The sequence below is a fragment of the Vicia villosa genome, linkage group LG2, assembly GCF_029867415.1.
Source record: "Vicia villosa cultivar HV-30 ecotype Madison, WI linkage group LG2, Vvil1.0, whole genome shotgun sequence".
NCBI lineage: Eukaryota > Viridiplantae > Streptophyta > Magnoliopsida > Fabales > Fabaceae > Vicia > Vicia villosa.
Window position 1 is genome coordinate 187,988,346 of NC_081181.1, and position 26,837 is coordinate 188,015,182.

Genomic DNA, 26,837 nt, shown 5'->3' on the forward strand with positions numbered 1-26,837 from the left:
AACATATAAGAGAGATAGTTACTTGGTCTCCTTACATGTTTCCCATGCTTTGACTGCTATAGGCTATCAAATATGCAAACACCAAGAGCGCCTTTTAACTTTTCAAACTGAATTACATCTAAAGCTTTAATAAATATGTTAGCTAACTGTTTTTCAGTTGCTACATGCTCAAGGTTGACAATTTTATTAGTTCCCTATTAAAATGACGTCTTATGTCAATGTGATTGATTCTACTGTGTTGAACATGATTGTTTGAAATATTAATAGCACTCAAGTTGTCACATAACACGGGTTCTAAGTGCTTATATTGGATCAAATAAGTGCATTATTGTAACAAATATTTAAAAATACTACTTTGATCAATGCATAAAGGTTGATACATATTATTAGTTTATATTTGTGGTTATGTGAATGTTTGTGCTCTGTAAAACAAATTTCAAAACTGACAAATAAAATATCACGACGTGTAATATAAATTCAGACGGAACTCGTGCGATAACACGAGTATCTTACTAGTTATCTATTATAAATTATCTATTATAAATATATAAAAACTAAAGTACCTGGAAAATTCATGTGTAACACCACTTATAAAAGTTTAAACTAATCTAATTTCAATGACAAATAAGTCTTAATGCACTAATGTTGCGTTTAAATGCATTTGGTATTTAATATGGATGATGTGTCATACCATCATTTTTTCCTACATTTTTAATTTATTTATATCAAACATAATTAGTAAATGGTGTGAGCGCAATTTGAGTTATTAGTTTCAAAGCATTATCATAATATTGTGCATATCTAAGTCCTTTTTAATCCAAATTCACTTTCTCCTAATTACAGAGTTATTGTCGTCTAAACTCAATTATTGCTTTTGCTACTTTCACGTTCTCAATGCAAAAATGAATAGTCGTGTTACACGTTTCAATGAAAATTTGAATTTTCGCTTTCCTCTATGCTGACAGGACTTAAAGGTCACATTGAAGGTTAGACTAACATAGGTTGTGGGAAGTTGGTTGCTGAACTATTTAGATCTCCTTTTTCATTTCACCAAAATATGTCTCAGTTGAGGGATCTGTTAAATCAACCGTAGATTTTTTTCCAAAGCAAGCATACTCTTTCATCTTCCATTGGTAATATCAGAACAAGTACTATCGTCGTCAGTGGTTTTGAAATGGCGTTGGCTGCAAAAGCTTTGAGGAAGCAACGTGAGCAGCTTGATCGTGCTCGCACCAGTGCTCATAAAGTGCTTTGTAGTTTGAAATTCATGAGCAGTAAATCTAACGATGTTGATGCGTGGAATAAAGTTCAGAATAATTTCGATAAACTTTCTAAAGACGGTCTTCTCCATCAAAATGATTTCAATTAATACATAGGTTGTTTTTTTTTAAATCTCCATTTATAATTTTTCATTGTTCTTTTAAACCGTTTAATTCTCTCAGTGTTTCAATGCATTTTAGTTAAGTCAATTTGCTTTGGAACACTGAGATGATTTGATCCATAAAAAAGGTTGAAGGTTGAAAAGATAAACAAGGAAGAACTATTCGAGTTCCGGAAGCATATTACTAATCAAAGTTTTTAATTATTTATGTTTCTGTTTCATAGGTGCACACTATGTGTTTGTTGAAATGTTGCAGTGTTGCTCTATTTCTGTTTTATGGGTGCACACTATATGTTTGTTAGAATGTTGCAGTAATAGTATTTTAAATTTAAATTTCATATATGACTTTTAACAACTTTTCTATCATTGGCACCTATAGTTCATATAGGGAGTTAAAGCTTTTGCTTTCTTAATCCTTTTATTTTCTTCTCATCAACATTAATTTCTTATGTTGTTTAAAGGTAGAATTTATCTATCTGGAATGTTATTTCAATCAGAAGATTTTATGGAATTGGTTGGAAACGATGGTGGAAACGATGGAGTTGCGATGGAGTTTGTCAGAGTCGAAGGGTGTCTCTGTCCGGTTATGCGAATGTTGGTCGATGGGGCTGCTTCAATCAGCATTGTCTTGGCATATCACGATTTTTGGTTTGATGCAAGAAGGATTGGAAGCTCAAGTTTTTTTCATATTATTTTTTATTGTTGTTTTTGGATTTTGATCTGGTGGGGGTTTCGATGAAGATGATGATATTGAATTAGCATTTTTAACATATGCATTAGAAAGCGTTTATGGAGGTTGCTGCAAAGTTTTGATTCGCTAAAGAGATCCCCTTCTAAGTAAAATTCGTGTTTTTTATATAATGAGAAGATTATATTTTGTACTTATTTTAGATTGTTTTTATTTTATGTTGATTGAGAAAATTTGAGGATGACTGAGATCATTCTAGATTTTAATCTAATTATACTCTATTTAAATCTTGAATTAAGATACTAATTTGATGATTTTTGAAGATTTGGCTTGGAATATTATGGAGATTTGATCGATTCTCTTTTGGGGTGCTTTGCTGTAACTTACTCATGAATGTTTGGATGAACTTCTTTTGACCAGAATTGATTGTTTTTTTCTCTGAAAATTCGATGCCTTTAGAATCTTTGTAAATATGTGAAAACAAACTCCTCTTTTTTTTATTCTAATTTTAATTTCTATTTAAATGTTACGTATCGGTTAGACTTGATAGACACTTTGAAAAAATCTACCATGATTCTTGAATTTTAATATTGGTTGCTCCACTAATTAAATTTGTTGAATGACGAGATTTTTAGGGCTCCACTTTAATTCCAATATAATTTATCTTGAACTAAAACATATATATTTTTTATTTATTTATTTGACTTTTATCGTATCATATTTAATAAAGAGATAGTTTCATAAGAATTTATTGATATAGTATAAATAAAAGATAAATCAAAATTAATGTTGATATCTATTAAAAATATGAAACATATAGAAAACCTTTTATAAACAAAATCCACAAAATCTCTTCTAGTAATTATAATTAATCTCTTTTATAATTACATGATATGATTATAGAATAAATTTATGCCGTAAAATATTTTTTTTAACATATACATACCTTTTTAATTAATATACATACCTTTTTAATTAATATTTTATCACTTTTTATTCATCATTTATTTTTATATTTATAAATGCATTATGCATTATAATTTATACGTAATAAATTTATATATTTTATATAAACTCATTTGTTTCATTATACATAATATTTTTAAACATAGAATTAATATTCAGATATTAATTTAATGATTTAATTCTTTTTGTTAAAATAAAAATAATAAATATTTTTAAATATTTTTAAAAAGTTTAATATATATATATATATATATATATATATATAAATTTATACTTATATAAAAGTGAATTAACAATTGTTTATACTATGTTTAATTTTTTTAATTAAAATTAAATTTTTTTAAACATATAAAATTACTAAAACAAAACATAAAGAATCTTAAAAAGTTAATAATCAAAAAGGTAAAACTGATATTTGACGGGAAGCTGTTATAAATTTTATGTTTGAAAAAATTGACTAATATTTAAAAAGTAATGTTATTTGAATTGAAAAAATGATTTTATTTAAATATGTAGTTTTAAAATTAACTCATCTGGATTAAACTGAGTTTTCTTAACTTATCCGGATTCACGGGTGGATGTAAATGTATCTATGAGATATCATCGATAGTGTAGATATTCATTTAGAATTGAAATTTAACGGGAGCTATCATATATGGTAGGTTTGTAAAAATTATAAATATAATATATTAAGAAGGAATTAAAATTGATATTTGAAGGGAAGCTATTATAAATTTTAGGTTTGCAAGATTGACTAATATATCCTTTTTATGAAATTTCAACCTTTATTAGGTGTTTTATGTGTTTTTTTTGGTGTTTTTTAAAGGGGATTTAATTGAGTATTTATTAGGTGTTTTTGAAGTTGAACAAGAAAAGAAAAGGAAATTCTAGCCTAAAATTGTTATGTCTACCTAATGGTTATAGGATTTTAAAGGAATGATTCTAGCCTAAAGTTGTCATACTATACAAATCCTAAAGCCTAGGGGAACATGCAAAATTGTAGTCAAAATTATAGGTCTAAATCAAAGTATCAAAATCAAACAAAATTCATATAAAAAAGCATAGAAAAAAAGTCATGGAAATGATTTACAAAATATGAGCAAAATGAGGATTTTTGACGTACCTGCCACCCCTTTGAAAAAAAATTCTGCAAATGTCACCTCCCCAAAATTATATCCCAAAATGCCACCATTTTTTCACTTTTCAGACTTTTTGCATTTTTTTTCCTGAACGCAGCATGTGGCCGCCATTTCAAATGGAGGTCACCTATTATTTTATTGTTTTTTCGTTTTTTGTATTATCAATAATTTTAAATGTTTTTTTAAATAATATTTATTATAAATAATTATTAAAAAATATAATTTAATTATTTAAATTATTAAAAAAATAAAAAATTAAATTTGTTAATAAAAATTAATTTATTTTGATACATAAAAATATTTTATTAAATTTTTAGTTAATAACATATAATTATACTAATGTTATCTTATTAATTTATATTTAATAACAATATAATAATACAATATAAATAATAATACAATATAATAATAATTATACCTACAATTTTATTTATCATCTTTGAAACGTACATTATATTTAATTGTTAATATTAGTTGTATCTTGACAACAACAAAAAAATAATTGTATCACTTTTACGTCAAGATTTTTTTCTTTTTTGGAAAATAATATACTAGCATTTTTTGATATACACCCTTTTTCTTATCACTATTATAACCAAAACATTTTTTTTTACTACATTTGACTTTTAATATATCTAATTTTTATATGGACTATACATATTAACAGTCAAATTTATTAAAATTAAAATAAAATTTATTTATAATAATAGTGACCAGAGGATATACATATGCTAGCATAATTGACGAGTTCAAAGTACTGATTAAATTTCAGAGGCAAAGCACAAATAATTTTGAATTTGATGTAAATTTTTTTCATATCATATCATTGCAAAAACAAATGAATAGACAACAGACTTATTGCAACAGAAAGTCTTTGTATGAGGCGAGAGAAAGCATGGATTAACAACAAATATTTTTTTTTAATTTTTTATAAGCAACAATTATATTGTTATTATTATTATATTGTATTATTATTTATATTGTATTACTATATTGTTATTAAATATAAATTAATAAGCAACAATTAAATATAATTTTTTATAAGCAACAATTACATTGTTATTATTATTATATTGTCTTATTATTTATATTGTATTACTATATTGTTATTAAATATAAATTAATAAGATAACATTAGTATAATTATATTGTTATTAACTAAAAATTTAATAAAATATTTTTATGTATCAAAATAAATTAATTTTTATTGACAAATTTAATTTTTTTATTTTTTTAATAATTTAAATAATTAAATTAAATTTTTTAATAATTATTTATAATAACTATTATTTAAAAAATATTTAAAATTATTGATAATACAAAAAACGAAAAAATAAAATAAAATAATAGGTGACCTCCATTTGAAATGGCCGCCACATGCTGCATTCAGGAAAAAAAAATGCAAAAAGTCAGAAAAATGGAAAAATAGTGGCATTTTGGGATATAATTTTGGGGAGGTGGCATTTGAAGAATTTTTTTTCAAAGGGGTGATAAGTAGGTCAAAAATCCGCAAAATGACCTAAAATCTAAGATATTTTTTATTAAATTTTATGGGGAATTCTAGTTTTAGAATTAATTTCTAATATTGGACTTTTATACACAGAAACCTCCTTCCTCTCTCTTCAAGGACGAGCGGCGCAGCGAACCTCACTCTCCTCTCCGATCAAAATTCCGATGAGCCTCGCCCCTCATCTCGATTCAGTTCTCAATCTCCTCTCCGTTCATGAATAACGTTCAAAAACCCTCAATTCGAGCCCAATTCTAAAACCCTAGATCAAAATTCTCATGTGACCGGACATATTGCAAGCAGAAGAATATGAAATAAACGCTACGGAGTTCTTCGAGCCAGGTATCGTTCTTGTCCCTCTTCTTCTCGTGTATCTACTTCTTTCTTTTCTGAAACTTCTTCTTTTTTATTTTTCTGCGAGTTTCTGAGAGGTTGTTAATACGTGAGATTGAGGCTGAGAGAACGTGAGGATACAAGTTGATGGAGGCTAAGCTCGATTGAATGGAGCTTCGGAGGTTGAAAGCTCCATTCAATGGTGGATCGAGCGTGTAGTGATGTTTTGGGAAAGATGAAGGTGATGGTGAAGGTTGAAGGAGAAGAAAGAGAGGTTGGAGAGAATTGTGAGAGAGAGGGAAGATGAAGTGGAGGAGAAGTGTGATGGAGAAAAATGGTGAATTGGCGTGGATGAACAAAAATGGTGGAGAGCTTGAATGAAGGAGGGAGAGGAGAATATATAGGTGAGAGTTGGTTACAGTTAGTTGAAGTTAGTTGGAGGTTGTTTACAAAACTGTTATAGGGAGCTGGAAATTAGTTATGGTTGGAGGATTGTGAGCCCTATGATTGAGAAAATCGGTTATAAGCAATGGAGGGTGAGATTGGAGGGTAATATATCGGAACAAGAACTTCTTTTTCTTCCTCCACGCCATCGTTCATCTCTATTCTCCACCATTCACTCCCAATTTTTCGATTGAACCTTATTCAACCCTAGTAAAAATATTTTCCCGCTACTCGTCGAACCCCTACATTGTTCCGGAGCTCATTGAACCCTAATTCCCTCTGTTAACCGCCGAAAAAATTAGGAGATCGAGGCTTCTTATCAATCAGTAAGTTCTCAGTTTCATTTCAGGTGTTTTTGCCATTCTAGTACTCTCATCTCGTGATTTTGTTGTGATTTGGAACTTCTGGTTTTTGCTTTTCTCGTATCGTTTGGTTTTGCATTTCCCTTTATTATTGAGTGTCAATCAGTTTTGGTTTGTTCGTAAGTTGGTTTCGAATTTCGTATTGATTTTGTTTTGTACTAAGTTTGCAATTCTAGATTTTAGGTTTGAATTTAGGTTTGCGATTTCCGGTTTCATGTCAATGTGATAGTGTGTTGATGTCTTGACTTCATGTATTATCAGATATCATATATAGCTAGTAAAGGGTTTCAAATGATGATGAGTTTGAATGATTTGATCACATGATAGAGAGACAAGTCTAATGTTTTCGGGGGTGTTTTACAATACTTCGTGTTGAGTTTGCGATTTCCGGTTTCATTTGTTGTGAGATTATAAGAGAAGGGTCAGTGTGATAGTGTGTCAATGTCTCGACTCAAAGTTCATTCAAGTGATCCTTAAGAACATCAATTTCATTTGTTGGTCATTCTCATCAAGCAAATTTGTGGCTATTGCAATTGCAGTATTGATCTTCTTGTTGTCTTTTAAAGAGAGCTTTAAATTAACATCATTCTTCTTTAACTAATTTCTCATTTTGTAAAGTCAGTTGTCTAGTGCATTCGTTACTTCAACCTTTCTTAAGAATTTCTTATCATCGATAGAGAAACTGGAACTGCAAATTTAGTAGCGCTCACTGCCACACTTCTGTTCTGGCTGACAACATATTTGAAAACCACACACTTCCAGAAGTGTCTTGATTCCAGCTTTCTGTTCAGATGTCAACCTTGCTGGAAATTCTATTAAAGATAACCTCTCTCTGAAGGATGTTTTAGATTTGGATTAACATATTGTCCTGTGTGTTTCATGAATTTGGATTTGATTCCTTTGCAGTTTCATTTTCTGTTCAGTTTTTGTTGAATAACGTATAATATTCTCTAAAAATCAATTACGTTTGCAATCCAGGGTAACCTGGCCAGAAGTACCGCAGTTTTTTTTTGTTGCTAAGAATGAGTCTTTAGATTCCTTGATACTGATTTCTAAGCATCTAATTATTTTAACTGACCAGAACAAACATCGTCTGCTTGAAGGCAACATAACTTTCTTCAGTTCCTCTTCATCACACATATTGAAATAAAATACTTTTTATTGTTTACCAACCAATGTGTTTGATCCATTACAAACATATTCATCTTTGAAAAGGTGTATTGATAAAAAAAATCTCTGAAAAGGTGTCCCTAGACTGTCGGTTCCCCAAATTAATTGTTATAGCAAACACCTTTCTACCTTGGCATCTTGCCATGAATGACAACCTGTGCGGAGCCGGAACTTAAAACAAGAGGACATAATACTGTTTTAAGCCGTTTAAATTAAACTAGAGACACATACTCAATTTTTCGTGATACGCTACTAGTACAAATGCTAGTTGTTTAAATAAATTTATACTTGGCTCAAGTATCTTTGTTTAAATAAATTCCCATCACTCCCTTCTTTTATGATTTTTCAGCTGGACTCTGGACTTTTATGTTTTCTACAGCTTTAGTTAGAGGAACAAGACACAGGTTTTCCTACGCATTCAATAGGTATACTTCTCTCAGTTAAAAAAAACATTTCTTTATTGGATTCGTATTTGTTCTTTTTTTTTTTTCTAATAATGATTTCCATATTGGATTATCTTTTTGTTGTCTTCCTTTTTACTTCTCAAGTGGGTAGAGAAAGGGTGGAAAACATCTTTTACTTATGTTTTCTTGAATTTATTTAGGCTCTATATGTTTAGGGCCGCTAAATTTTTATATTTTTTTTTGATGAAAAGGCTACTACTGTTTTAGATTCATATCTTTTCAACTTAATTCTACATAATTTAGACCAACATTTTCTCAGAAAAAAAACAATATTAATGCTTGTATAAGATATAATCCCAGGCTCCTTTTATGATGCTGCTGACTCCTGAATGCAATTTATATTCTCACAATGCAGACATAGCTTATTCTGGCTATGCTTAGTTGAAGATGTTCCGACCATTGCATCATCCCTTACAAGATGTTTTCGAGCTTTTACTCCTTATTCCGTACATCCAAGAACTTACAGCACAACGAGACATCTTTCAAAACTACCCCCTGTATGTTCTCCATCAGCTTTTGTTTCACAGCTCGGATCAAGTGTCATTGGAAGCCAATGTAATCAGGCAAACCGGCTACCTTCCAGATACACAAGTAATTCATCAGTTGAACTGAAGACCCAAAATGATGTTGTACGGTTCTCTCTGTATAAGCCTGGGGATATTAGTTCTGAAACGAAGAGCCAGAATAAAAAAACAATGAAAAAATCTAAAAGGGCCAAAGTGAATGAGCTCAAATTCTATCGTTTGAAGGCAAAACAAAAGATGTATTCTCCTAATCCAGAAGTTAGAATTCGCTATAAGCTTGAAAAGGTTGGATTTTACTGTAACTGTAATTTTTATGCTTAAAGCTTTATTTTATGTAGCTAGCTACTGCTTTTACTCTGCCTCAGCTGCTTGGTTTTGTTACTGATGTTATACTTTTATGACAATTTTACACTTTTCAGATGCTTACTTTTGCAATTTTATCATCATGTAATTATACAATTTCAAGCTTTTATTTGAATAGCAAATGTTAGTATAATTAGTACTATGCGGGGGTGGGGATCAAATCCTCTCCCTTCTTATCACTCCAGTCCTCAACTCTCCCACCCTAACCTCACATTTTCTAGTTCTCCAGTTTTTGTATGGGTATTGTTCGATAATCTTTACATAAAGAGTAGTATTTTTTTTATTGTCTGGGCATTGAAATAACCATTAACCAGAATGCTACTGCTTGTGGATTTGAATTTGTATCTGAAACACCTCCATGAAGTCTCTTTTCATTTCGGGAAATTTTCTGCGAAACTATCTGTTAACCTTGCTTAGAAATATAATATAACAGTATATTCAGTTTGTCGTTCTGTTTTTTAACTTAGTTATGGTATATTTGCATGAAGACATTATTTAGAAACTCAGATGGGTTGGAAATAGGCATTATGCATTTCATCCTTGAATTTTCTTTTCAAAGTTTGGGCATTTTTCTTTTATTTTAACTCATAAATCTACAGGCCAAGCGAAAGGAAACATGGTTGATTGAAAAGCTTAGGAAATTTGATGTTCCGAAGCTCCCAACAGAAACATTTGATCCTGAAATTTTAACCGAGGAGGAGAGGCATTATCTGAAGCGCACTGGAGAGAAAAAGAAACACTATGTTCCAGTTGGGAGACGAGGAGTGTTTGGTGGGGTAGTTCTAAACATGCATCTTCACTGGAAGAATCATGAGACGGTGAAGGTTATATGCAAGCCCTGCAAACCGGGTCAAGCTCAGGAATATGCTGAAGAGCTGGCTCGACTGAGCAAAGGCATTGTGATTGACATCAAACCTAATAATATTATCATTTTTTACCGAGGAAAGAACTATGTACAACCCAAAGTGATGTCACCTCCAGATACATTATCAAAAGCGAAGGTAATTTTGACTTTGCATTAGCTCTTCATTAGCAAAAGGTATTTGACGATGATAAGTATAATACATTATTTTTTATGAAATTGTATGGTTTAGGTAAGGAAGGAGAAAATCAAGAAATAGAGAATGATTATCATTGTGTAGTATAGATGAGAGATAGTGATCAAAAAGTTTAAAAAAAATATAATAATTCTAAGCAAACACAAATTAGTTTCTAATTTATAGGAAAATCTCTAAAAAATAATCATTTTTCACATGATGTGTAAATTACTCTTTTAAATCTAAATCAAATGGGTCCTAAATTTTTAGAATCTGCTTGAGGTTGGCAGTTATCAAGCACAAGTGCCTGTCAGTTTCATATATATTATTGGAATATCAGAGGGTTGAGATTATACAATGATTTAATTTAACCCATTCAGTTAAAAACTTTTAAGTTATTACAGTGATCATAGTTTCTTGTTGAGCTTAAACTAACATTGAAGGGAGTGATTTATATCAAATATCGCATTCTAATATTAATTATCAATAATTTTTTTAACTTCATAATTCTTAGGTTTTTTAATATTCGCGATTTGATAAATTTGGTCAACTACAAAAGTTTAAAAACTGCTATAGATTTATGCCTCTACCTATTGCAACCAATCGCAGTCCTAAGTAAACTAGCGAATAGAAGCTATGGTTTTTGCATCTTTTGAGGGACTAATCCTCAAAACGATAAACATGTATTAGTAAATCCTGTGTCTATTTTCCAGGAAATAAAAGGACCGGTGCTTTTGTAGAGTAGATAAGTTAATAACTTTGAAGTGCTAATTTATAAATTTAGCTTGAATATGTTTGGCTGAGAAAGCATTGTCTTCTCTTCTAGCAAAGAGCTTATGTTTTCTTACTTTTGAAATCTCCAGGCCTTGGAGAAATATCGATATGAGCAGTCACTTGAGCATACTAGCCAGTTCATTGAAAAGTTGGAGAAAGAGCTTGAAGAGTATCATGAGCACGTTGCAAAGTTTAAAAAAAGGAAAGAGGATACAACTTAAGATGTTAGAGTGGACATTAGTTTGCTGTTCCCAATTTATATAAATGATGCCTGATTTATTAATAAACATGTTGCAAGAAAATTCATCATGTTTTGTAGAAGAAAAATGCTGATAACATATTTTTAACACATTCTTTTCCAATACAGTTCTATTACTAACTGAATTTCATAGACGTCTCACTGAAAAACCCGGGCTCTCTCTCAAGGTTGTAGTTATTTTCTCATGGATTAAGGAAGGTTGACTATTTTTTTGGACAGCAATGTCACACAAGAGACTCAGACAAGTGGACTTGTTTGCTTTTGAAGAAATGTAAATGTTTTGCTTTCCTTGAAGTGGCTCAAGGCCAGCTGCAATACTATTGTCGATATGTTACGTTGTGACTAGTTATAATGTTTCTAAGATAAAAGTTCACATTCCTTGTTTACAGTCTTTAAGTATTGTGATTTGTGTATGACAATTCACATGCTAATTGTATTATCTCAGGTTAATGATGGTGTTATCTACCTCATGGTCTTAATGATGGTGCTAATTGTGATTTCTGCATTTTTTCAACCACTGAGTAACACTTTCCAATTTCCCTTAAATATATCATTTAACTCACTAGTTGGCTAGTGACTGTCTTAGTGGTGTTTCTTTGTTGGACCTGGATGAATAACTTAATAGATTTTGGGAGCAAAGCCTCTCAGTTTTCATGAGAATTTCTAAATATGCAATGTATTGGAGCAATGTTTTTATGCATGTTTTATTGAAACTTGATATTGTATATCTGATTTGATTTTCGAGAAGAAAAGCGTGAGTTCCTGTCTTGTTACTGTGACAATTTCATCAGTTACATAAACTTGGCAAAATGTCATGCATCATAAAGATTCTATCCCAATGTCTCATTCATTATTTTGGGATGCCAATCATTGAAGAAAGACCACCCAACCCCATCCCCCAGTTATACCGAAACAAAGTCTGAAACGATTTTGTAACAGATTTCATGTGTCCTCTAGTAGAACTTGTTTCAAAACTACTACTGCATTTAGGTTTAGGATGTGTGAACTGAAAGATGTTACTATCAACATTATCATTACCAGTATGGCATTCACACTCATGATAAGGCTGTATATCCAATACATATGGCAAGATGTTTGCCTTTTAAGCAGTTACATGTGAATGAGCTTATATAACATGTTCTCAATTCACATTGGCAGTGACTTATCATAACTCAAAAGGGTTTTCCATATCTCTGCCTCTTCTTCTGTCTGTCCATTGGAAATAGCTTTAATTGAAGCTAGACCCACCCAAAGACAAAAAAGCTAAGGAATCATAATCAACCAAAAATAATTAACAACGACTTTTTGTAATTATCCCTGATTCACGGAGTCTTATTATTGGCCTAGGATCTTGTTGTTTTGATAATGATGTTCATGTGTGGTGTAGACGAGGATGAGTCATCATACCAAACCATTATTAGAGATCCACACGAAAAGGTTTATCTATATTTGTCCCCTCTTTACAGTGTCTGGTTGGTTTATCTTAATTGCTTATTTTTGATTGCTCAACAGTGATAACAGAACAATATCATGTATATCTATTTTTCATTATTACCTACTGTACAATGCAATGACTAAGATAGCAAAAAGAAAAGTATTAGCGTTAACCTGTTTGTATCGTTTTATTATAACTTTAATAATCATGTTTGAAATTACATGGCAAGGTAACGTTGAAAATCTCCGACATGTAATAGAAACTACTATCATATAGATCTTCTAATTATGGAAAATCAAAAGTCAAAACCATTGTCTTGTTTTTTCTCTTTCTGATTAGAATGATTGCTATAGAACACATCATGGCCTCGAATATAATGTTGATTCGGAGGGATCCTGAATTATATATGGACACTAAAAAGCAAGATTGTGTATTTGCTCTTGTATTACGACCAAAGAGCCATATTTATTCACATACCAACATGTTTGAAACTTGTTAAAATATGCCGTGTTAACTCAATTTTATAAAACCGGTTTATAGATAAGAATTATTTTCATTTATAAGGACATGTTTAGATTATATATTATCTGATGTGAAACTTTTAATATGTCACTCACGCTTAAGATTGGGTAAAAATAAATGATCTAATAAAAACCTGAGAGTAGGTGGCCCACAAAATTTTAAATGAAGTTCTTAATACTATATTAAAAAATATGATTGAATCTAACTCAATCTTATAAATCCGATTTATAAAATAAGGGATGTGACTATATAAATCTGTTTTTTTTTCCAATATCCGATTTATAAAATAAGAGATGTGACTATATAAATCTGATTTTTTTTCCAATAAAACTATCAAGAAAATTTAGACTATTTTTGTTGTTCCATGAAATGAAATCAATAACAAAACAACTAAAATTTAAATATACTAAAAATACAGAGAAACAACTCTTAATAAAAAAAGTGAATACTCCGGTATCTTTAAATTTAGTTGAGTATTAATATTTTTGTCCAATTAAATATCATTATTCAATGACATGTTATTTTTATAATTATTTTATTAAAATATAAATTCTAATTCTAAACTAATTTACACTAAGGTAAGTACCCAATTATTTATCATGGGTATTTAAGAATTTAAAAATAAAAACAAAAATACAATTTAATTATTTAATGTTTAAATTTACATTTAATATATTTTTAGTATAACCAAAAATTTATAATTTATAATTATTGATTGATAGCTAAGCTAATTGAAATTTTCTAGCAAGAATTAAACGACACCTAGGTGAATGGGTGACTTCCTTACCTCTAAACCAGTGTATTTTTTATGCTTTAATTTACAAATAATACTTATATTAATATATTTTTTAATTATTAGCAATACTCAATAATTTTTGATCCCAAACAAAAAAAATCATATTTAATATCTTACAAAAATAATTGAGTAATATTAATCTCATATGTTCGACCCTATATTATAGTACCATCACATTGTAATGAGAGAGCAAAAATTCTACATTATCTTCATATACGTTATCGATGTAACGTCAAATTCAAAATATTATAGTATCATCAAATTTCAAAACATTATATGAAATAAAACTTCAAAGTCCAAATGTTTCATATTTTGAAGCTTCAGAAGAAAAAAAATCCCATATGTTTTATATTTTGAACTTCAAAATCTGTAACATAAGATTGAACATATGAGACTAAAATGACCCGATTAAATTTTACAAGGAATTCAAATTTTTTTGTTAAAGATTAAAATGTATTAAGTATTGCTAATAATTAAAAAATAATAAGAAAATATAATGATATAAGTTTTATTCGTAAGCTAAAACATGAAAAATACATTGATTTAGTGGTAGAACAAGTCATCCTGTGAGTATGGGGTCTAATTAAAATTAAAATAAAAAAGAAAATGAAACCTACATGAATTTAAAAATAATTAGAATAAAATAATAAGTTCATCTAAGCAAAACAATACACATGACAGTCCAGTTACGATTTAAAAGTAGGAAAAAGAACCGGGTTAAAAAAAATTATTAGAGAGATTAACATGACTCGGTTAAAATTTGTAAGGGATTAAATAGACACTATTTTTTTAAGGATTAAATTAAACTCTCTAATATTTGTGAGGGACTAAAATAGATCTTCACTCAAAATATAAAATAATATAATTGTTTGATATTCTTTGCATTTTATAATATAAAAATACGTAATAATTTATAAAGAATAAAAGGGAGTTTTAGTTCAAATGATAAAGATAAAAGTGAAGAAAAAAGATAAATTATTAAACTATAACCTAAAATATTATATAAATTAATAAAATAAATTATAAATTTGTGGTAAGAAAATAATTATTAAATATAGTTTTTTTATTGTTATATAAATTTATAAGTTATAAATTAAAAAAAAAATTGTTATGGGAAACATACACTCATAAAAGAACTGTACGCATATATAAGAAAAGTTGTACCCAAGGGCCAACTTCCACCCTCTTTTACTTTTGCCTTTTTTTTTTTTTTTTTCATTACTTGTTTTCAGATTAAAAAAAGAAACAATTACGCCGTTGAGTCCGTAATATATAGTAAATATTTTCTTCTCAAATGGATGCAGAAAGAGGTTTAGGAGAGTGAATGTTTTTCAAATCAAACTTAACTAACTCCTATTTGTTTGTTTGACTTTTTAAAATTCAAGGTTTAAGTTCAAGCTTCAACTAACACGGTATTAGAGCGTAATTTCAACTTTCAATGAAGTAATTGACATTTTTTTATGAATTTTCATTCCAGTATCATGCCACTGTTGTATAATTTTTTCGAAGATATGTTACATGCTTATAATGTACTTGAAAGTTGAAATGTACAAAAAGTTAATTTAGAGCATATAGTTGCTTGAATGGTGGGGAATGGGGGATCATAAGTATAACTTACTAACTACCACTTTTACTTTTATGTTCCCCTAAGCAGGTTTCAAAAGAAGATGTATGGTATTAGTTACAATCATTTATGTTCCACTTATATATATATATATATATATATATATATATATATATATATATATATATATATATATATATATATATATATATATATATATATATATATATATATATATATATATATATATATATATATATATATATATATATATATATATATATATATATATATATATATATATATATATATATATATATATATATATATATATATATATATATATATATATATATATATATATATATATATATATATATATATATATATAGAGAGAGAGAGAGAGAGAGAGAGAGGAGAGTTATATTTACTCCAGGAGTAACTTACTCCAAATCTAGACCATTGATTCTTTTGAATCGAGTGGTTAAAAATAATAAGTAATTAAATGTGGAGAGAGAAAACTATTACTTATTATTTTTAACCATTAGATTGAGAAGAATCAATAGTCTAGATTTGGAGTAAGTTATAATAACTTACTGCTGGAGTAAATATAACCCTCATATATATATATATATATATATATATATATATATATATATATATATATATATATATATATATATATATATATATATATATTGTTATTGCTGCTGCTCTTGTTTCATGGTTTTTGAAAATTGTCATTGAAGATATTATTGAGTCGAGCTACGGATTAGATCGTCTTTTTTAAGATGTTTTGCGACATTGTCCTAAATTATGCAAAATAGTCAATCAATCACAACGCTTTTAGGATAAAACAACACAATTATATATTGTACAATTATTACTTGCATGATAGATAATCGATCTAAAATACATTATCCAATGGTATAAAGATAATTGAATATGATATAAATATCACTTGTATCTAATTTAAAGATCAAGCGTAATAATTTTTCAAAGAATGAGAAATTCAAATAATTATCTAAAGAAAAGTCAATAATGATCGTTTGATCACTCAACATAATTTCTCAAATATGAAAAATTCTAATATAAACCCGTTTTAACTCCCATGAGCACTTCATGTAACTCAAACAAAGATGAGGGAGGAAAATCAGTAAAGGAAAAAAAATATTGAGGAGTTATTTACTCTATTCTCTATCTCATTGCATCTCATCCTTATATCATGTTTTTATTTGCATGTGTGTACACTTTCAAGAAAACCGTAAAGAATCACACATCACTACGATCAAACACATTTAAAGGAAAATGAATCACTTGCTGTCCTTTTTCTCCTACTGTTCCTCTTGCCCTTGATCCAATGGTTCAAAATTAATTTTAAAAAATGAAGTTGCTTTGGAAAGAACAATTTATGTTAATGAATGGTTAAGATAGAAGCTGAATGAGCAGCACCAAAATATCAACAGTAGAGGATCCAGGTCCCATTTAAAGTATCTCACTAGCACATGACTGATGAGTTTATGATACCAAGAGTGACTGATAATGCTTTGATTGGGTACTCTAATTATGATTTTATTGGTTATAAATTGGATAAGAAAAATAGCATCGATACGTGTCATTTGCTTGGTAAGCCGCTTGTCTTCTAACATAGTAAGAAATAAGCAAGTGCCATGTTATCAACAACTAAAGCAAAATATGTTGTTGCAAATAATTGTTGTGCACATGTAATCTAGATGAAACAAAATATAAGTGATTATGGAATTAATCTCAAAATTTCAACAATTAAGTGCGACAACACTAACTCTACAAACTTTACTAAGAATACAACACTTCAGTCTCAAATGAAACACATTGAGATTAGATACCACTTTATTAGGAATTTCATTAAAAAAAGGATTGCGTAATTGAGTTTGTGTTTTCATATAATCAATTAACAAACATTTTTAAAAACATATTATTATAGAAAATATCTTTTTCATAAAAATTTAATTAGAAATTGATCGTACCTGATCAGAAGAATCGTCGTAGGCTGCTCGGACTGGATCTTCTAGGAAGGAGGAGGAGGGGGGTGTACCTGCAAGGTACTCCAATGCCAAAGTAAGTTGACGAGCAAAGGAGCGCAAGTACTAGCTAAGAGTGAGTAAGAATTGAATACCTGACCCTCTAGTTAAAGAGGGTATATATAGCCCCCAGCGCTGGGCCATGATCTCGCTATTGGGTTGGATTCCCAAGCCCAACTAGGAGACTGCCAGGTTTCCTGAGCGGAAATATCGGAGGTGCGTGTACGCCCTCTGTCCTGGTTAACCGCTCCGAAGTCCAAGGGAAGACGCGGTCTTTTAGGAGCCACGTGGGATCCGTGCTGTTCGGAGGATTGGATATGAAGGAGCCCTGCGCGGAGCAGGGTCCTCGGCAAGGATGATGTCCGGGGGAGAATGAACGCCGAGCGCGGTGTTGGTGCCGAGCAAGGCGTGTCGGAAGGCCATGAACTATACATGGGCCTCTGAGGCTTATTGGGCCGAAAGCGGTGTTGGGCCTAGCCTTGGCCCAGTCCAGAACAGGAGCCCCCCAAGTCGGAGTTTTCTGGTTAAGAAACTGTGACTTTGCTTCTATGCTCGGACCCCCATTTCTCGTGGTTGCTCGGTGGATCGGTCCTCGTTACATATACGCGCTCGGAGGAAAATCCAGTGGTGGGCGAAACGTCGCGCGTGGGAACCACGCGCTGACGTGGCATAGGCATTGATGGCCTAGGGTCTAGGAGGCGGCGCCTGTCAGGAGAGGTGACGCTTCGCCTTCCGAGCCTTTTTCCTATAAAAGGGGGCGAATTCTCTCATAAGGGAGTTTTCCTTTCTCTATTTATCTGCTCGGCTTCGATCAAGGGTTCCTCGGAGAATAATTTCCCAGCTCGTTCGTCATATCAAGATCGTTGCTTAGCGAAGGATTCTCCCCGGCCATCTACATCATGTCTGCAAGTAAGTTCGTTTAGCCTGTCGTTGCTTTACTATTTTTCATAGAATTTGTGTTTCGCTTTCGAGGTCTTCGCCATCGTCATCCTCCCCGGGTTATCTAAGCGATGCCCGGGGGTCAGCGTGGGTTGGCAGGCCGGAGTACGTTGGCGTTAAACTGCGTAAGATAAGCTTTCCGGTTGTCGTGTCATCTGTGAGTCCTCGGCTGACGAGCGTTGTTCCTCGATGGGGTTTGGCCGGGGGCTCTGCTGCTCCTGCTCTACCCTTTCGCTTGCCTTGCGGTGGAAGGGTGGATTTGATAGACTATCGAATTCACTTCTCCCTTCTGCGTGCAGGTGAATCAGATTCGAGCGCTACCTCAAGAACCGGCTCGGACACCGACTCGACGACCAGTGATTCCGACAGCTCGACGGCAACTAGTTCCGACGTCGAAATTATTGAGGAAGATGGCACTCCCACGGCCGAAGGCGCTCACACGGGATCCCCTGGTTCGAATGCCGAGGGAGGAGTTTCCCCTATGCCGTTATTCAGTTATGAACATACCGTTGCGCCCGATTGGATAGCCGAGGAGGCTCTGTCCGTTGTTTCTCGGTACACCGCGTCTCTGGATGGGGCGTTTACAGAAATTGAGGTCCTGGGGGAAGGAGATCCGCCCAATTATCAAATAGGTTGCCTGTCATACCCCAAAATTTGCCCACACTTTTCAAAAATTTGAAACTATTTCAAAAATTGGGTTTTATAAAAATTTAGGGTTCATTTACATTGAAATCCTATTCGATCTAAAATCTATTTTAAAAATATAATAGTTTATACTTAAATTGTTATATTTTAATAAATAGAAAAATGTTTGCATATGCTTCATACACTTTCAATTGGCTTTTTATTTCAAATAAATAACATAGCCTAATTGGTAAGGAGAAAAGGCTTGCAAACAAAATGTCACGGGTTCAATTCCCGCTTGGTGCATTTTCATGTTTCTTAACTAATTTTTTGATCTTTTTTGCACCTGGACGCACCTGGACACAAGTACGTCCAGGTTCTTAATCTTGGTCATCAAGGAAGGTCCATGGGCCTTTGGGTTGGATCATTTCCTTTTTAGGATCGGTCTTGACCTAATTCCACTCTATAAATAAAGCCCTCCACATTCACAGTTTTCATCAACAATTTTCTAATCCTAATCAATAATTCTCAAAACTTCTAACTTTCTTATTCCTAAAACCTTTTTGCACACTTTCAAAAAACTCTTTTTAAAAAAACTATTATCCTTTGGCCGATGATTTTATATGAGGCCCCCCACAATATTCTTTCTAATTTATTTTAACCATATGATATGATGATAAACTGATGGTCATTTTCGTTAACCCACCTTTTATTTTTCAATTATATCATTCTTTTTAATTTTAAGTTGTTTACGGTTTACATCATATGATGAATGTATGATGATAACATTTTTCACCTAATAATTTATAAGGTTATTAATATTCTTTTTAAACCTAACAGTTCTTCACCCCATCTTGTTTCATATTAGAAAGCTATTATTTTCTTGTTTTTTACATACAAATAATAATACATATATTTTTCAAACATGTTAATACAATCCACTTAGTTCTTCATGTTTTGATTTCCAGAAAACACTAACCCGTAACAATAGTTAATCAAATAATTAATCAAATCCAAACCAAACCTTTAACCATGATTTCAAGTTCAGGTCCAAAAGCTCACCACCATGAACCATCAAGTAAAATAACAAGTACAAGTTGTTGTTCTTTTTTTTTTGTGTGCAGAAAATAGAGCAGCAAGAGAAGATCGAGAGAGAGCCACGTGAAACTACCGCTCCGACCACAAGTACCGACGACTACCTTCAGCCCATGAATCGACGCCATCCACAGATCCTTCGATCGCACTTCCGATTCTGATCACCGCTCTCCGGCCGCCGTAGATCTCCGATTCGGTAACTCTTTTGTTTACTCCTTATTTTCGGTTTGATCTATTGTTATGTTATGATTTATGTTGAATTTGGATTGTGAGAAATGAGATCAGGAGAAAAGAAGATTAGAGAGGAAAAACAAACTTCCATGGTTGCCTTTTCTTTTATTTCAATTTTTGAGAGGAATTTGTTTTTCCGTTTGAAAAGTGGTGGATGTGGTTCACGTGATTTCTCAGCCTTCCTGATTCTTTTACTGTTGTTTTTATGTATATTATATTTATTTTCATTATTATTTTATTTGTGAAGTTTATTTTATTATTCTTATGGTATAATGATATAATTCTTAATGGGCCTTATGAAATTTCATGTTAAGCCTAATCTTAGCATGAAAGTTTAGATCTAATTCTTTTGTATTCTTTTAATTTTAATTAATTAATTTATTCAAGAAAAACAAATACTAAAGATACCTTTACGTTTAGTTAGTTTCATGAAGTTAATTAACTTTTTTTTTTAGTTTCATTTGTTTTTTATTAATTAACTTAGTAGTATAATTAAATCAATTAGGTTATTTAGGTTGACTATTAGATTAAAGCATTAACCTTATACATAAATCACTAATCAAAAATAAAAAGGACAAAAACATTTTCTTTTCAAGTCAAAATTCACTCAACCGATCCAATATCTCTTAATGCGAATTTAATATGTTTGTTTGGTAATTTTGATCCATGTTTGTTCATATTTTTACCATTTTCTCATACATTATTTTGGTATTTTATTACTAACATGTTGTTTTAGTTATGAGGTACCCTTTGAGGCACTGGACTATTATCATGGACATTTACAACTTCATTTAATTATCGTATATTTTTAATTTCATTTGGGATCTGTAATAATTTTATCCCCGTTGGTTTTTATTGTAACTCCCCAATCCCCGAGGCGATGTAATAGCGTAGGACATTTACTTTCTGCACTATATAAACTGCAACATACCTGTTTAGATGTATGACTAATAGGATTGTATGGAAAGATAATAACTGGACGCTAGCTAACTTAACTTCAAAGATAAATATCTGAAAATAAACACTAATCCACACTTGCACCTCTAGGGTACTCTCCTCTTGGTTGCCTTATGAATAATGGTCGTGTCCCTCGAATATAGAGGTATCCAATAGCAAACGTCCCTCGATTACAAAATCATCAAAGATCATGGTCCCTCGATGACCCTCGATGTTGCCTATGAATATGTGATCTTGTCCCTCGAATGGTTGCCTACGAAATGATGATTGTCCCTTCGAATTTGCTAAAGGTACCTCTATTTGTTGCCTTCAAACGACCTCGATGACCCTTCGATGACCCGCACGTCCAATATAACAGGGACTACCTACTCCATATAGTATGGATGGTCCTAGGAACTTTTAAAAGCATAGAAAAAGACCAACTATTAAGGTAGTGCTCTTAGATTGCTTGCTCAAATCCAAAACTGCTTTCACAATCCTTTCAAAAACAAAGGCTACGCTTTTAAGCTAAAGTCCTTTTATTCCAAAAACTCTTTTCAAACAAACAAAAACAAACATGAGCTAAGCAAACTAAGAGCCCGTAGATAACTACGGATGAAAAGGGTGCTTGCACCTTCCCTTTTCATAACTTACCCCCCGAGCCCGTTTTCTTTTCAAAAGGTCTTTTTCTGTACTTTTTACCTTTCCTAACATTGGACAAAATAAAAGTCGGTGGCGGCTCATGCTTCACCGCAACATTGTTGCTTATAAAAAATAAAAGTCAGTTCACCGAGTTACAGAACTGGCGACTCTGCTGGGGACAAATTAAAAGAGGGGTTACCTTAGAGCTTAGTTCATATTTATACTTGCTTGTTTGTTTTGTTTGCTTTACTTTTAAAGGGTATTGCTTGGGTATTTGCTTGTGTGATAGATCCTAACCCGGATCTGAGTACCTTAGGTAAATGGCATGAAACCAAGGAGACTGCACAGCGTATACTGATGTGGTTGATATGGTGGCCATCGTTAGTGTGACACATTTGTTTGTCCTGGTGTTCCTTGGGATCCGACTTGAGGAAACACTTGGCTGCTGCGTGGTGTCATTAAGCACTAATTTGCCCCTAGAACCCTAGTTGAACTTGACTTTGGCCTATTAGAAAGTAGCGAGATGGCTGGCTTTAGTTCCGACTGAAGTTGGTTGATACTCGAAGCTACACTCATATGGACTGGACTTTCGGGACCTTTTCGGTTGGTGATTCGATCGCCGAACTGAGATAAGCGCCTTCGAGAAAGGTCAATGATATGAGCTCCTTAGAACCCGATCTTTATTTAGGACAGGATGAGCCAACTAAACTTCATTGGGGAGGGTACTTACCTATGGACTCCATGCAAGCCTTTAAACCTAAGGCTACTTGTGTGACTTGTTTGTATTTATTATCTAACCGTTTGGTTTCCTTGCAAGGTTCGTTTATACCCTAACCGTTTGGTTTCCTTGCAGGATTTGTGTGTACCCTAACAAATTGATCTCCTTGCAGGATTTGTTATACCCTAACAACTTGATCTTCTTGCAGGATTTTTTTTTTCATACCCTAACGATTTGATTTCCTTGCAGGTTTTATGTGTAGGACTCCCTTGTCCATATTACCTTATGTTTTTACCAAACATGTTTACTAACCTTTTTCAAGGATCTTAAGAATTCATGGTGCATACTTTCCAGGTACTATGGAAAGCCTATCAAGAGCCTAAACTTCTGACGAGGGGCAAGAGGATTTATTTTCCTCTAGCCAGATGCCTTCAAACTCAAAGGTACAGTTCCTATCAAGGGGCAAGAGGATTTATTTTCCTCTAGCCAGATGCCTTCAAACTCAAGGGCACAGTTCCTATCAAGGGGCAAGAGGATTTATTTTCCTTTAGCCACATGCTTTTAAGCTCAAAAGTATCATACCCCGAATCAGAGGCTATGACCCATTGGATATGGTGAGCTTGATTCTTGTAGAAGGACGTTCAAAGACGAAAATCAAAAGGTTTCAACAAACTGCAACTACATTTCAATGTTGCAAATTGGGTTCCAGAAAGATCCTTGAAAACATTGCATACGCATTTGCATACATATCATTGCATAACAGGTTTCCAGACAACGAGCTTATCATTTTCTGCCTCAAATACCTAAAGCTTGATACTTACAACTCCTTTGTGGTTTCATCAGAATCTTCTTCTGTAGTTCAGATACGAACACTTGGTTTGGTTTCCTCTCTGGGGCACTTGGTCAGTCGATCGATAATTGCCAACTAGTCCGAGATAAGGTAAAAGACCTGATTGATGCAAAGGCTATCATATTCTCACCTGCAGGCCAGATTTGAAGTTCTCCGTCGACTCAATGGACCTTCTGAAGCAATAAGTCCATACGGAGAAAATCTCCTCAATGTTGGCAATTCGTAATTTCTCATGCATTTTCATGCGTAATCTTTCTTGTTCTTGTTCAATACTGTCTATATGCAATACTTGTTTGTTTTTGAACTATAATAACGATGCATTGGATATGTTTGTCTTGAAAAAATTCATTCGCCCTCGCTCTAATATGTTCTTATTTGCTTGTGATACCAAACTCTCAGTGATAAAGCATGATGACTCTAAAGGGAGAATGACGAACACATAATACCAATAATCTCAAATGGTGTGCTTTCGAGTAAAACCCCGTTGATGATGTACAGGCATTGTTTCAAATCCCTAAACACTGGAGATATAAGGAAGTTAATCCCTTGTCAACCCCTTTGAGCCTTGAAGTAGGAGTTTCTTTTCTATACGAAAAAACCCTCACATTTAACCTAGGGGCAGGGTAGTGTTCAGTTAACCTGGTTGAGCATTCAAAATTCATCAGGAGCTCGCACCTAAGGAAACAAAAATGGTTATCCTTCAAAAGGTTGAGAAAAAGTCGAGACCGCAATGGTCATCTCTCGCACAATAGGAGGTTAAAATATGACGATACAACAACGACTATCATTCGTCAGCCAAGAAATGAGGCAGTCATTATCTCTCTAACGCATCAAAGACATCTTAGGATCATACGACTTATTCAAAAAAAGAAAAGAAAAAAAAAGAGGAGAAAGTAAAGCCCGCTAAGTCAACAAACTTGAAAACAAGTGACTTAGGCAAAAATTAGGGCTTCCCGCTGGACTGCAAACCTGAAATTCAAAAGAAATTGTCCAGGCAAAAGTTAGGAAAACAAAAAAGATCCTTAAAGATCGTGTGATCAGACACCAAGAATAAAAGGTAAGTGACTGCCATGTCCAGACACCTCATCGACTCCTCAATCGTACGTCTCAAGCTCCTCTTGAAGGATGAATGCTCGCGTCAAGTTAACTGAACTTAGGTTGAAGAACATCACGAAGGGGGTGGGCGCCAATAAAATTTTGAGCCTAAAAATCCTTTCTTCTAAAACCGTGAACTTGGCCACATTACAACCCTCAAAAGTCCTAATTGAAGCAGGGTTAATTCGAAAGCATACTGTAAACGAGAATACGGTAAACCGACTCCTAGGAGTTTTGCTAAACGCTTGAGTTGGTATCACACCATCTTTCAAAAAAAAAATCGATGTTTGACATCCTTTAAAAAAAAAATTCTTTTTTAAACTTCAGGACAAACATGAACTTTGCATTAGATTTATATTTCTCATACTAAACATTCTTTGCATATGAACAAGTTTTTGACACCAGGAAAGCTTCCATCATGAGTTGCTGATGAAAAGTTTAATCATCTCAAGGGACAAGTTGTCTTCAGAACTGCGTTGAGCTCGAGCATGAACATCTTAAATTATGATCACCCTTAGGGGCACAAAAAAAAGTTGAATACCCTTTTGAGTAAGAATTCATATATCTGGGGCAATCAAGTCAAGACTCGAAGACTCTCTCAGAAGTGTTGATCAAACAGGGGCATCGTTCCCAAACTCATGATACTGGGGCAGGTTACTTGTGGTAGCACAGAACTCAGAAAGTCCTCCCGATAGACAAAGTCGCTTCAAAAGCGCATCAAAAGCAGAAATGTTTCCTACGCCTGACTCAGTCAACTAAAAAGCTTGTATATAGAAGGAGCATATTATCACTCCATCTACCAGAGGCAATTTGGTCACAGTTCATAGAACCTCTCAAAGACGTTGAACCACCAGAAAGGCTAGGCCACCACTGGGGGCATGTTGCATTAGTCACAAAATTCAAGAAGAGTTGTTTAGCTACCAGTATCACATGGTGTCAGTATCAGTTTCTCATACGAAGTTCTAGTTCCCGTAATCTCAAGTATCAAGTATACCGGGTTGCTGAAACCAGGGGCATGTAGCCTCCCACAAGCGAAGGACCATATATGGTTAAAAAGAGTTTTCCAACAGCAAGTACTCAGAGACATGGGGCAACGGAAAATTTAAAATTCCCGGGAAATCTTCCCCACAGAGTTGTTTTCACAAAATATCCTCACATAGTACTCCTCGAGAAGTTATCTTCAAATATCCTCTTCCAAACAGAGACTTGGTTCCCCAACGGAGTTTACATCTCTGACACTGCCGGTTCTCCGATACAATCTTCTTCTCCAACAGGGTTTATTCAAACTCACTATCCCCGTTAAAGTGGACACTCACATTTGAGCTCAATCAGATAGTACATCCGAAGATTTTTCTTCTCTCTTATCCCCAATCAGGGCACATCAGGATCAAATCACTCAAGCTACTTTCATCCCCAAGCAGTAATAAAAGTCCCCAGCTGGATATCCTCGAACGGAAGACAGGAATTCTCAACACAATCACCTTGTCATCATCTCCAGCAGCATACAAAGATTTATTTTCTCAACCAGCAATTGCTATACAAAGTTACCAATATGCTTCGACTATATAGTCCATCCATGCATTATTCATAATACATACATAACATACATCATTCTCGTTTATTTCGAGAACCTCATTCACATTACATACATAACATACGACATTCTCGAGAAACTCATTACACAATACATGTTTCATGACAGTGCATAAAACTAATTTTTGCCTTTTCAGGTCATTTCCTAATCAAAAGAACATTATCATCCTAATATGGTGCAAAGATGATCTTATCAACGATTAAATTTTGACACTCATTCCAGACACAGATACAATCTCGATACTTAACTCCAGATTATTCTTCAAAGATAATTCAGAAAGAATCAAAGAACTTCTCATCCTTTCTAGGAGCCTTTCTAGGCAGTC

At 32.6% G+C, this 26,837-nt stretch overlaps 1 protein-coding gene across 1 annotated transcript; it reads left to right on the forward strand.

Annotated features, from left to right (window-relative positions):
• The first annotated feature begins 1,174 nt into the window (after window positions 1–1,174).
• LOC131650908 (uncharacterized) lies at window positions 1,175–12,515 on the forward strand. Its single transcript, XM_058920609.1, has 8 exons — window positions 1,175–1,340; window positions 1,606–1,692; window positions 1,843–2,058; window positions 5,964–6,023; window positions 8,340–8,415; window positions 8,810–9,263; window positions 9,941–10,342; window positions 11,242–12,515. Exons 1-8 carry the CDS (start codon window positions 1,175–1,177, stop codon window positions 11,371–11,373), a joined length of 1,593 nt encoding a protein of 530 aa, XP_058776592.1. The 3' UTR covers window positions 11,374–12,515.
• Window positions 12,516–26,837: the final 14,322 nt, after the last annotated feature.

Bases quoted from the DNA above. Each gene is read 5' to 3' on its own strand.
- LOC131650908 (XM_058920609.1), top strand. From the start codon at position 1,175: ATGGCGTTGGCTGCAAAAGCTTTGAGGAAGCAACGTGAGCAGCTTGAT. The intron at 1,693-1,842 runs GTAATAGTATTT...TGTTGTTTAAAG, and splicing joins ATGTTTGTTAGAATGTTGCA to GTAGAATTTATCTATCTGGA. The intron at 10,343-11,241 runs GTAATTTTGACT...TGAAATCTCCAG, and splicing joins ATACATTATCAAAAGCGAAG to GCCTTGGAGAAATATCGATA.